At 34.8% G+C, this 12,920-nt stretch overlaps 3 protein-coding genes across 4 annotated transcripts; 1 reads left to right on the top strand and 2 right to left on the bottom strand.

The window, feature by feature from the left end:
- The first annotated feature begins 1,759 nt into the window (after positions 1-1,759).
- Positions 1,760-2,688, top strand: LOC108830558 (uncharacterized). The gene has a single exon (XM_018604158.2). It carries the CDS (start codon positions 2,015-2,017, stop codon positions 2,492-2,494), a length of 480 nt encoding a protein of 159 aa, XP_018459660.1. The 5' UTR covers positions 1,760-2,014; the 3' UTR covers positions 2,495-2,688.
- A 393-nt stretch (positions 2,689-3,081) lies between these two features.
- LOC108830574 (uncharacterized) lies at positions 3,082-5,919 on the bottom strand. Of its 2 annotated transcripts, none has more exons than XM_018604176.2 (4): positions 5,789-5,919; positions 5,601-5,686; positions 4,610-5,160; positions 3,082-4,531 (listed from the first exon to the last, which is right to left on the bottom strand). In XM_018604176.2, exons 2-4 carry the CDS (start codon positions 5,660-5,662, stop codon positions 3,327-3,329), a joined length of 1,818 nt encoding a protein of 605 aa, XP_018459678.1. In that variant the 5' UTR covers positions 5,663-5,686; positions 5,789-5,919; the 3' UTR covers positions 3,082-3,326. The 2 variants fall into 2 exon arrangements, with proteins under 2 accessions (XP_018459678.1, XP_018459679.1); XM_018604177.2 differs by having other exon boundaries at positions 5,780-5,876.
- Positions 5,920-8,151: 2,232 nt separating this feature from the next.
- LOC108830564 (putative F-box/kelch-repeat protein At3g22730) lies at positions 8,152-9,627 on the bottom strand. Its single transcript, XM_018604166.2, has one exon. It carries the CDS (start codon positions 9,512-9,514, stop codon positions 8,168-8,170), a length of 1,347 nt encoding a protein of 448 aa, XP_018459668.1. The 5' UTR covers positions 9,515-9,627; the 3' UTR covers positions 8,152-8,167.
- Between the last annotated feature and the right edge of the window lie 3,293 nt (positions 9,628-12,920).

Genomic DNA, 12,920 nt, shown 5'->3' with positions numbered 1-12,920 from the left:
ATAAAAAAAACTGAAATATATCAGTTTTAACTTTTAAGAGTTGGTTTTTTGTCAAAAAGTTGTGTATTTTCATAAAACAATTGAACTCTATTATTTTTAAGAGTTGTATCTTTTTCATTATCAAAAATAAATTAGTTATATTTTATTCCCTCCAAGTGATGTCCTCTCATATTGATTGAATTTTCATCAATCAAATTTCCAGATTGTTGATTTTAATCTAATGGTTGTGGTTTGTTCTTGATAAAAATTGGTTTAAAATAAAGTTAAAATATCCTAATAAGTGTCTTTCTACAATTATTAGTTTTAAGATTTATGTCTTCTCATTATAAAAATGAATTAATATTATAAATCCCAATTAATTATCAAAGATGTGTCATTTCATACAAATCTGAAATCTATTACTTTTAAAGGTTGTGTGTGTTTTTATTATACAATAGTTGTGTCTTCTTATAAAAAATGAACTCTATTATTTAAGTGTTTTATCTTTTCATTATAAAAATAAATAAGTTTAAAAATTAGCTACAATATCCCAATAAGTGTCTTTCTATAATTATTGGTTTTAAGAGTTGTGTTTTCTCTTTATAAAAGAAAAGACAAATTTATAATATGAATCCAAAATTGGTTGATTTGATTTATTGTTAGTTTATTTTTGTTATCGATTATTTATTAATGTTGTTTTACTTTTGGTTATTTTAGATCTGAAGTTTAATTTTCACTTTCTTTATTTGACACAAAATATCGGTGAGACATTAGATTGTTAACACAAACACAAAATAACTCAATATTATACAATTAACTATTACAAATGCATTATTTACTATAAACCAAAAATTTTAAAAATAAAATGAATACCCACCCGATCTACTTTACTTTATACAAAGAGTATGTGAATTTCTTTAACTCCAACAAAATATATTTGCTTATTTTTCTAACATCAGAAAATCACTTTATCATATAAAAAGATATAGCATGATTTTTATTAAGATTTCAAATGTTGACGAAATGAAATATTTTTTTTTGCAAACGAAATGATAATATTGTTAAAAGATTTGTATCTGATTAAGAAAAAGTATATTTCATTTCATTCAGTTCAAAATATATATATATATATATTTCATTTCAATGCATTGTTCATTTATATTGTCTACTATTAGAGCTGGGAATTTGATTCTTTACATGCGGGTCCCGCCCCGTTTGATTCGCTGCGGGACGGGTGCGGGTCAACAGATTTGAAAAATTTGCGGGGCGGATGAAGGTGCGGGTGAAGCATATTTTATGCGGGATGGGTGTGGGTCGATCAAATTTAAACGGCAGGTATCCGCCAAACCGCAAAATAAAAAAAAAATTTGAAAAATATGAGTTTCTTATAAAAATATTTAAAATTACGAATATATAAAAAATTTTAATTTAATTATATTATTTTTAAAATATTTTTTTAAAAATATCAATAAAAATATATTATTTTTAAATATTTTTTTAAAAATATTAATAATATATAAAATTATTATTTTATTATTTTTAATATTACCCGTGGGTCCTGCGGATAACCCGCTTAAATGAGCAAGGCGGGTGCGGGTCTTATTTTTCTTACTCACAAGTCATGCGGATCAAATTTTTGAACCCGAAAAATAAGTCGACCCGCAGGTCGCGAAGCGGGTCGGGGCGGATTGACCCGCGAACCCAGGCCTATCCACTATACAAATGAAACCGCATCATCCCTCCCACCTTTGCTAAATAAGACGCTGAATACGACGTAGTTATGATAAAACTAAAACAGGGCTATTTAGGTAAAATGAAAGGATCTCCCTTATCTCACTTCTTTTTCTGATCCTCGCCTTTGCACCCATTCATAAAAAAGAAGAAGAAGAAGAAGAAGAAGAAGAAGAGGAAGACGCAATCTTTTTTGTTCTTTTAAAGGCTTTTAATTCCTTCAAAAATCGATCTGTAATCTCTCATACTCTCTATTACTGACTTTGATCCAATCTCTTCTTATCAAACCCGACCCGGAAAAGCCATGAGAGTCCATCCAATTCTCAACAACAACACATTGATCCACCACCACCACCGCAACCCGACCCGAGAACCCGGAAAGAATCTCCGTCGTTTACCGCACATCTTCAACCGCGTCCTCGAGCTTCCGCTGCGGTCCGAAGCAGACGTCTCCGTGGAAGAGAAACCCGACTGCTTCAGATTCGTGGCGGAGACGGACGGCGGCGGAGGCGGAGGAGGGGAGATGACGGCGTATATGGTGGAGATCCATCCGGGTATCACAAAGATCGTGGTGAGGACAAATGGGTTGTCTTTGGGTTTGTCGTTGGATGAGTTGGAGCTTGATGTCTGGCGTTTTAGGCTTCCGGAGACGACGAGGCCTGAGCTTGTTACCGTGTCTTGTGTTGATGGGGCTTTGGTTGTTACGGTTCCTAAGATGGTTTCAGAGGGAGATGATGGTTTTGGACAAGGTGTGGGAAGTGGGAGGCTAGTTCTTGTTCTGTAAAATCGAGTAATGTCTGCTTTGGGTTAAGACAGCTTTTGTGTAACGATGGAATTCTAAATATGAACGGTTTTCATTTGAATCTTTGTAAGACGTGTGAGAGGAGAGGAAATCTCAAATCTTCCTAGTTTCGTTTCATATGTAACCTTTCATACAGGTTCAGGGCAGTAGCTCAGATCAACCTTGTCTTTCTTTCAGACAGTACTTTAGTTAACTGCTAACAATGTGGGCTTTTCAAAGAAATGTTTCTTCATTGTTCTGTTATTATTACTCTGTTGTGTCGCCACAACGTAACCTCCAAGCTGTACAAGATCAATATTGTTAGGCTTTGGAAGATAATCCTCAAGTGTTTAAACGTATTGTGCCACTCACCGAGTAGGAGATCTTGGTCAGATTGTGTATATAAACAAAGCTAAAAGGTGAATGCCTAAGAGCATCTTCAACCCCATTTATTTTATCGAATACCAGACATAACCAAAACTTAAACCAACTTAATACTAATTCTTTTCATTCGTCTTTTGCTTATCCTAGACCCTTTTTAAGTTTAAACAAGACTTGGCGTTATGATGACTTGCTAATTACGCAGAGTAAAGACGAACCTGGCTCCAACCAAAAGAGCAATAGTTGTCGCTAAGTAACGACTAACAAAAGCTTCCAAAGTACATCCAACAAAAAAAAGCATACATAAGATAAAAACCCCAAGCCTAGGAAAGGTTTTAGAAGTCTGCAGCATAAACCCCACAAAAAGAAAAAAAAAAGCCGCTACATAATTAATAATACAACCAAGACAGGCTAAAAGGTTAAGATATCACAAGGAGCCAGATTTTGATTTCGTTTAGAGGAAGAAGCCTTTGAGAGGAGTGAACTTAGAGAGGATCTCTTCCTCACGCTTCAGAGCATTCTCTTTCTTGCATTCCCACTCTGGCTTCTTCGAGTTAGCTGCTTGAACTTCCTGCACCACTTTAGGAATCGAGTTCGCCACCATCTTCTGTCCGTAGCTCAGATCAACCCTCTCTTTCTCCTTGCTACCAATGTGCTTCTTCAGCTCAGTCCTCCTCGCTTGAAGCTGAGCTATCTGCTCATCAATCTGACGGATCGCCTCAGAGTTCTCATCTACTTCCATCTGGATACTCCCTAGCTTGTGCTTCAAGTCGCTGTACTCGTACTTAAGCGAGGCTACTTTGGCTTTGTTGAGCTCCAAGGCAGAGAAGAACTTGTCTGCTTCTTCGATCACAGCTTTGTTCTCTTGAAACACTTCACTGAAGGTAGGAATCTCTTCCATGAGCTTCAGTCTCACTATCTCCTCAGCGGAAAGGTTTGGATCTTTCCTCAGCTTAGTTGCTAACGCAGCTATCTCTGCAGCTTCCTTGGAGACGAACAGAGTAGGGAAGTCTTTCTCAAGAAGAGAAGAGATCTTCATACGAGCTTCAGCCCACTCATACTCTCTCATTGGAGAGCTTGCCCTTACAAGAACAGAGGAAGACTCTCTCCCAGTCCCAGCATCATCTCCTCCTGGACCCTGGTGGAGAAGGTTTTCAAGAGAGTTCAGGTAGCTGTCGAACTCTATCGGGTCAACATCTATAGGCTCGTGAGAGACAGCGAGAACACCGTTCATTGGAGAGACGTAGATGTGTGGAATCGCAACATCTTCCTCCTCAACGTTAACTCTGCGTTTCTTTCTCCTGCCACTAGTGTTTGGTGCAGTAGCAGCAGCAGCAGGTCCACCACCTTCCTCCTCGTTCTGGAGGTTCAGCTCCACAGCACCACCGCTCTGCTGGTTCGAAGAGCGTCTCGAAGATTGCCGAGACGGTGGTTTCGGTTTGGTCGAGGATTGAGGTCCAGGAGTCTTTCCTCCTTTCTTCTTCTTGATGGCTTTAGGTTTCTCCACGACGGGATCAAACGTAGGCATTGGGTTCCTCTTCCTCTGGCTGTATCTTGAGTTTCCTTCTTTAACATTCTCATCGTTTGAAGCTCCTCCTCCTCCTCCTTCGGTCTTTACTTCCTTTGGTGTTGTCTCCTCAAAGAGAGACGCAGCATCAACTACAAAAAAGAAAAGAAACTAGCTTAAGCTCTTAAACTAAGAACCACCAGAGTTATTATTATCATTAATGTCTTTACCTTTGTCAGCAGGCTGAAAGAGAGCAGGGATCTTCCAACTAAACGAAGCGAAGAACGCATCAGCATCCATCTCAGGGAAACTCATCTGGACATAACGAGCAAGAGCCGGTTTGCTCGCAAAAGACTTTGGGACATTCTTCTGCTGAAGCCTCTGAGGGAGAATCAAGAACCTATCCTGATGAAACCCAAGAGCAGTCACTCTCCTCCCGACTCTCCAAGTCCAAACATCACCAGGGCTTGGCCAATCGACAGGGGCGTAGGGAGGACCTTGACCGGTCGAAACAGGCGGGATCGCTGGGAGCTGGTTGAGATCGGTTTCACCTGGAGTGAAAGAGCTGTTGTCTACGCTTCTCTTCCCGTTTTCTTTGGTGGCCTGAGAGGAGGGCTCTGGATCTTGGATGGCTTCTTCCCTGTTGAAACCGTTTTCCCAGAAGTCGTCAAGCTCTTGCTGAGTGGCTTGGGGTTGGTTAGGTTCGTTTTCGTGATAAGTTGAGAGCGGGACAGGTTCGGTGTCTTGGTAGGTACTGACTGGAACTTGTTCATTATCAAACCTGCATATGGATTAGCACAAACAAAAGCTACATTTAGACAATTAAACCACAAAACATTTATACAAACAATATGACATACGGTTCAATAGACAAATAATGGTGAAAAAAAAAGCTTTCTTAGGAATCAAATGTCAAATCGACTATAGAGACACGCACACAATAGTCAACCCTAAAGACACAATCTTTCTTTTTGTAGCAGCATTTAGTATAATAGGAACCCTAACTTTTGGATCAATCTAATCTTTTAAAACTCCAGAACAGTTGGGTTATCATGTCTGAGCTTTGAATCTGCTCCACATTAAAAAATAAGTCTATAAGAGGGAGACTGGTCCCAATTTTTCCCGACAAAATTCAGTTCAAGATTCACATTTGTTTCAAGGAATTAAAGCAGAAAAAAAAAACAAAACGAAACAGAGAGATTAAGGAGAAGATAAATTTACCCAGGAGGAGATTGGCCGATGTCTTGTTGCATATTTGTCGGAGAATAAAAGGGAGAAGACATTGCCTACTGAAACCCTAATTCGACCTGCGGAACAGAAACAAAACACCAAAGCAGTCTCAAGCGAAATTCATGATGAAAATCATCGAAACTTTGTGTGATTGAGAAGTAAAAACAAACGGTTTTTACTGGCAGATCTGAAGGCTTCTCAATCTCTCCTCTCCGTTTTCTCTTGGATTTATTTTTAACTCTTTGCAGATGTGGTTAGTCTTCAAGCTGAAGTGGATCGAATCAATTAGGGACATTGACAATTATACCCTTGATATATAGTTTTTTTTTTATTTTTTTTTTGGTTTTTACGTCGCACCCAGTTTTGGGCTAGTTTTAACTTTTTGTTACCGATTTTACTTTATTCACACTCGCGCGAACTAAAACGATATCTAATGATAATTAATGTAATTTTGTATTTACGCATCAGGATGCCAAAAAAATCTTGTTCATAAGAATCGATTGGCCTGACTGCACCAAGCTGAAAATCTCCTGTAACATGTTTCTCCATAATCTGGTATTTTCTGGAGTTTGAACCCCAGACCTCTAGGTGTAGAAGCAATTGAACTTTTAGTCAAACCACTGGACCAAAAGGGCTTCCACAGTTTAATTGGTATCTAATCTACACTTAATAAAACTAGATATTAATATAATTCTGTATTAAGAGATTTTCTAGTAGATTCACTATGTGGATGCTCTTTTCTACTAAATAGAAATACACAAAAATGGCAATCATTTGGAAAAAAAGAGTAAATTAAAATATAATTTGCAAAATAAAATTATAGGTACCTTAAGTCACGTCCAAAGTTCAAAATTTTTTTTTCCAAAGTTCAAAAGTTATGTTGTGTTTTGTTAGTTTTATTATTTTTTCCAAAATTCAAATAATCAAATTGGTCGTACACAATGAATTCTGCTTATTCAGATTTGGAGCAGCTTAGTGATAAGGTGCCTATATACATTTCACTTATAATTAAGAACAAGTATAAGCAAGACAGACTCTGATTATGTTTTTCATATCCAAGAAAACTGGTGAGGAGTCTCACACACTATACTAAGAAAAAAACAGCTGACGCATCGAGTCATGTTTATTCAGTACAATGATGATTTCGAATCTACTGATGTTTCTTATCGAGAGGCTTTCTCGCCAACGATCACTTGCATATTCCAAGCTCTCTTCTCAGAAAAAAGTTAATTTCCTACGGGGTTACAACTAATCATCTTGTTGCTAACACCAGAAAGAGACGGCAAATTTATAGCTTCGTAACTTTGACTACAATTCTCATCTATGATTAGCTTTGATGGCGACCAATTTCTTGGAGGTTAGCATGGCAAATTTTTCTTGTAAAAATTGAGGACAAACTTGTCCGAAAGGGGTAATGATAGATTGATAGGATGTATAAGGAGTGACTAAAGGACGAGCCAGCAAAAGAAACAGATACAATGAATTACGCTTGATGAATGTACGTGAATGGAATAGATGACATGAAATCGTTTTGATGAATTGTTAGGCTTTGCCATGTCAACGGTTTCTTCACAAAATGATGCAAGAAACTAATAAATATGTACTCTCTTCCATATCAACGTATGTTATGTTTTTGAACCAACGAGATGATGTATTGGCTAGTTTAAAATGGCGAAAGGCAACTCCAGGCGAGAAAGTGGTCGTCGACAAGCAGCCGAATATGCTTCATCAAAAGGTAAGCAAAACTTTATATATTCATGATAAGAACTGATAGCTTTGAAGAGACTTATGTTAGAAACCAAAAACAACAAATCCACTTTAATTTTTAATCCAAAACTTCAAAATACCATTGCAAAATATATAGTTTAATTAGCAAGAACACTAGTAAAATACTAAATTCAATACCAAACCGAAAACAACAATTCCTAAAACTATACTAGTCAGATTCAAAATCATTAATTAATTCTCTTCAAACTCCAACATTTTGTCATAGCCAAGGCCTACCTCTCCTAAATCCCCTTCATGTCATTTTCATCAACCAAGGTTAAATGAGGAGGATATACTCTTCTCCACAGAAAATATTGATACTAAATCGGTTTGAATCAAAACGGTTTATGTACTATTTTCAAACAAACCAATTGGTTTATATACTTGCAGCAAAGCGTCACCACGAAGTACTTTAGGAGGAAAAAAAACCCAAAAGCGAGGGAAGGCGAGCGCATTGTGTACCTCCCCTGGCCGTGGGTGGTGAGGTTATTGGTATGTAAATCTTTTGTCTCTATAAGATCCAAAGTGGCAACAAACAGGTTCTAGTGTAATGCTGAACTGAAATCGATAAAATATTTATAAATGAACGCCAAATCTAGCAAGTGAGCAAGATACGAAGAAGATAGAGTGCCAAAGAGTTACTTTTTGAGAACTGAGAATTGTTCAAGGTGATAATTAAAATTCAAGGCTTAGCAGAAACTGCAATGATTATACAAAAATATAATGCGACAACAAAGACGGGTGAATAAATATCCGGAGAGATCACTTGTGTCACAACTCACAAGGGTAACTCACCTCGTCTTCCACACACGACCTCGGCTTCTACGACTGATGCTAATATCAGCACCCTCTATCTCCCACCAGTACCATTCTTCTAACCCGGAGTCCATGCCATCAGTCTCTTCTAACCCGGAGTCCATGTCACTATCATCTTCTCTGCTAAGATCATCCCATCTTCTACGATGACTTTTATCAAAAACATCTGATTCGATATCTTGCTGAATGTGAACCAAACTTGGAACATAATTGAAAATATGAATACGTTCTAAATACATTTCTTTAAAAGGGATTTCTGTGTAATATTCATCCGCTTCACCAACAGTACACACCCTGCTCCAGCCTTTCCCAAAATATGAATCACACAAAGCCACTTTCTTACGCTCGTCGATTAAAAGACACGTGTAAACATCCAAACCATAATCCACAGCAAAGGATTTGCTCCATGACAAATCCGCTTCACAACTAGTGTCCATTTTATTGGTCACCCACATCTCCATCGTTGATGAACCTTTTATACAACGTAACACCGAGAGTTCCTCTCTAACAACTGATAGAGCCTTATACATACAGTCAAGAGATGGGAGAGGAAAACACAAACGTATAAATCTCTCTTTTGTAAAATCAAAACTGAGCAAGTAGTCATCGTCTATACCATCATCAGAAGTTACCCAATAAGTATTTCCCTTCAAACTCACGCCATGAGAATTCATTACGAAGCAGTTGGGAGCCTTAACAACTCTCCACGAATTAGAGTTCAAGTCGTAGATCTCAAATCCATCAACTTCGTCGTCATGTAGATTGTTAAAATCATAGATTTCATGTCCATCAACTAGGTCGCCTTTTGTTTTGTCACATCCCCAAAACATCAAGATTTTGTAGCTTCGGCAAAATTGATTCTTTTCGTATCCTAAAGCAAACGTAGTCTTTCTCCCTCTAAACATTTTGTTATAAAAACACCTGGTACCATAGGTTTGTTTGATCCACCTAGTTTCCCTTAAACAAGGATTCCAAACAACCAGTTCATCCTCCACGGTGGTGCATAACAACAAACCATCGCAGTGAAAAACTGTGTCTATATAGACCTCTTCTGAATCATCAGACTCATTTAGGCTAAGTGAATCGCTAAATTCGATAGACGGAGGGACAGAGTTCAGATCTACGCTCGTGGGATAAAGCCTACATCCCTCCAATATGAGAGCGCGAAGCTGCTTTGGAACGTTACGAAGGTGCTTCTCGATGAACCTTTGGTCTTTGAATAAAGTGTTCCATCCTTTGCATGTAGATCTCAATCGTAGCAGAGATTTTGCCGGAACCCTAGAAAGTATTTCTTCTACCAAATCTGCCGGAAGATAAGACATCGTCTTTGTTTCTCTCTCCGTGTGGACTCTATCCCAAGGGAAGATGAAGGGGTTTTTTGGTCTAAAGTTGATGAAGGGATTTGTATCTCCCAAGGAAGCCGAGAACAACACAATGGGGGATCTCTAAGTAGAAATTAGGGTTTTGAGTTTTAAAGTTTCCACCTTGTCTTTTTTTTCCTTAACAACTGTTTTATTTATATAAAGTGTAACAGTAAACATAGCATATAAAAATACAATAAAATCCAAATCTAAAATAAAAGATAATACTCTAATACATAAAATTAAAATTTGAAGAAGCTTTCTTCGGAATCTTTTTAATGCAATCTTCATTTTGGATATCAACCATGCTATAAAACTACTAACTTTTCTTTTGTTCTCGTTGTTGTATAACATTAGTAACTTCCAAATTAGTTCTATAGATTGTCTCTCGATAATGAATCCAATATATTGATCCTCTAGAAAGAAATAAAATTGGAATAACCAATCTTTAATGATTCTAAAAATATCACTATTCAATAAAGAAAATTCAAATTCTCCGTTTTCAACATACTTCTTCTATAGAGGTTTTAGTGGCAATTGTTTTCAAAGTAAAGCAGCCATGAGAAGTTTCTTACCACTTGAATCTGAATTTAACTTGTTATCGGTCATAGCCATAAAGTCCACGCCGGAGATTGCAACAACAAAATGGAAGTAAAGGTACTTAACCACCCTTTTCTTTTATACAGACAAAAAATGATTTCCCCAAATATATTTTTGCTTTCTTGTTATTCATCTATCTTAGTAAATTAGAAGTACCTTTTAGATTTATTTGGAAACTTATTAAAGTAGAAGTACTTTTTAGATTTGTTTGGAAACAATGATACCATTAAAAAAAAAAAAATATATATATTCAGAAAAGGTAATAGATTTATGTTATTAAGAAAAATTAAAAGTGAATTATATTATGAGATACTATATATCTTGGCTAAATTTAAAATATACGAAAATAATTCAATCTAATTACTTAAAAATATGTTTTGTATAAAATAATCATAAAACAAAATTTAAACTCTATATACATATCAAAATATTAATTTAAAATTGATTAAAGATATACATATATTAAATTTTTAATTTTTATTAAAATACTTTTCAATAACCATTACAAAAATATTTTAATATATATATATATATATAATATATATATATATATATATATATATATATTATATATATATATATATATATATATAATGCAATTCAAAACCCATTTTCAAACACAAACTTAAATCATGGTTTTATATTTTACATTACGTTTTAGAAATATAATATATATGATGGTACATATAAAATACTATTAATGTATAATTACTTATATGATGGTACATATAAAATACAATTAATTATATCATGATACATATATGATATATAATAGTGACATGAAAAATAAATAGTAATATATTTTGAAAAATAATATGTATAATATAATATTATATTTATAAGAAAAACAAAATAACATTTAATACAAAATAATAAAATAACACTGTCTACTTCGACTAATGTTTACAAAAATTTAGAATATATATATATAAAAAATTCTAAACATAATTAAAAACTAATAAAATATATATATTGGTTAAACCAGTGATTCAACCGATACCAGGTTCTGGGTTTTAGTGGCTCTTTGCAGGTTTTATTGGGTTTTTAAATTCTGTTTTTTCACAAAATTCAAACCGAATTTATCTTGGGTCACGGGTTTATCGGTTTAACGTGGATCTGGATCGGATTTCAAAACACTACTTACAACAAATATATATTTATTTAAAGAGAAATTAAACACCTGTGCGGGTGCACGGATCAAAATCTAGTTAATCATTAAATCGACAATATTTATTTTTAAATTCACATAAATGTAATGTTACTTTTCCTCTTGTTTACCTATACTACGAAATAGCAAAATTCTTCATAAGATTTTGTCTTTAATTCCGTGAGATAATTACAATACTACTAGTTGTTTTGTCCGCATAGACATAATCTTGTTACAAATATTTATTAGTTTATATTTTATTAATTCAAATGTCTTTGAAAAGTTTAAATCAAACATCAAATTATTATATATGAAAAAAGTCTTTTTATCAAAAAATATAAATGCTTATTATTGAGTCGAAATTTTAACACTCACATATTAAAATATTTTAATATATATATGTATACAAATATTTTTGTTTAATTAATATTTTTATTATAAAGTATTTTATCTTAATTTTTAAAATTTATAATAGAAAAATATTAGTTCTAAATAACAACACAATATATAAGAATTATTTTAATTTTAAAATACATTTTACAATTAATAAATAAATCCACAAATGTTTAAGAGATCTGTTATGTTTTAAAATATTCATCTTTTTTTCTTTACAAGTTTATTTTTTGTATGTTTATCATAGGACATGTAATCAAGTAATGCATTTGTATCGGTAAAACATAAACATGAACTTTTGTGATAACACATATTAACAGAAAAAAAAAAAGCAAAGTACATATCCATTCTTTTCAACATGGGAGACAGTAGCAATCCGGACCTGAGGAGGAAAGTGCTGTTCGGCGAGATCAGTGGAGAAAGACTGGTGACTATGAAGAAAGAAGAGATGGCTAGCGACAAGATTCAGATCATCTCAGTTTCCGTCAAAGATAGAGCTAGAGATAAGGAAGAGAATCGAGTGAAGAGTACGATGATGTTTCCGTCAGACAGTATGATCATGATTTAAGCAGAATATATAGATTCTCTCAGTTTATTAACTTGTATAATAATTAGTCTCTTGTCTTAGTGTGGTCTCAATGTATAAACATTTTAAAAGTTCTGCGTTGCCAAGTTCAATTTGCAACTCTTTGTCTTGTTTCATTTGTTGAAAACAAAGTGGCGACGCTTCAACACACGGAAATACACAAACACACATACAGTTGGTCTCAATTTCATCTCCTGGACAGCCAAAACTCGTAGGCAAGATTCAACTGAAAAAGATTTTTTAACCCTGCCTCATCTCTTGTTGTCTACAAGATGGATGCTGTTGCTAGAACCTATAGTCAGGAAAACAGTAATGCGCACAGAACATTTCTCTTAGATTGACAGTGGCATCTGCAGTAAAACGTTTCCTTTGAACTTTTCAATGTCCCATAAAAGGAAACAAAAGCTTTGCAGTTGCAGCACATTCTGCATAAGATCATCACATTAACAAGGGGGGTTTTTGGAGAGATACAACTCTTATTCAGTTGAAGCAATAACGTTTTGGAGAAGTATAACTCCAAAATTTACCTGATAGCTAAGTAAAAGACAGAGCAATTACACAACTGGAACATTATATTTATACAACGCAAATAGGATGTTTGCAAAATTACAACTTAATATGAGAGACTCAATTGACAAAAT

The sequence above is a fragment of the Raphanus sativus genome, chromosome 6 (assembly GCF_000801105.2).
Source record: "Raphanus sativus cultivar WK10039 chromosome 6, ASM80110v3, whole genome shotgun sequence".
Lineage (NCBI taxonomy): Eukaryota > Viridiplantae > Streptophyta > Magnoliopsida > Brassicales > Brassicaceae > Raphanus > Raphanus sativus.
This window is presented reverse-complemented; position numbering and strand designations above follow the sequence as displayed.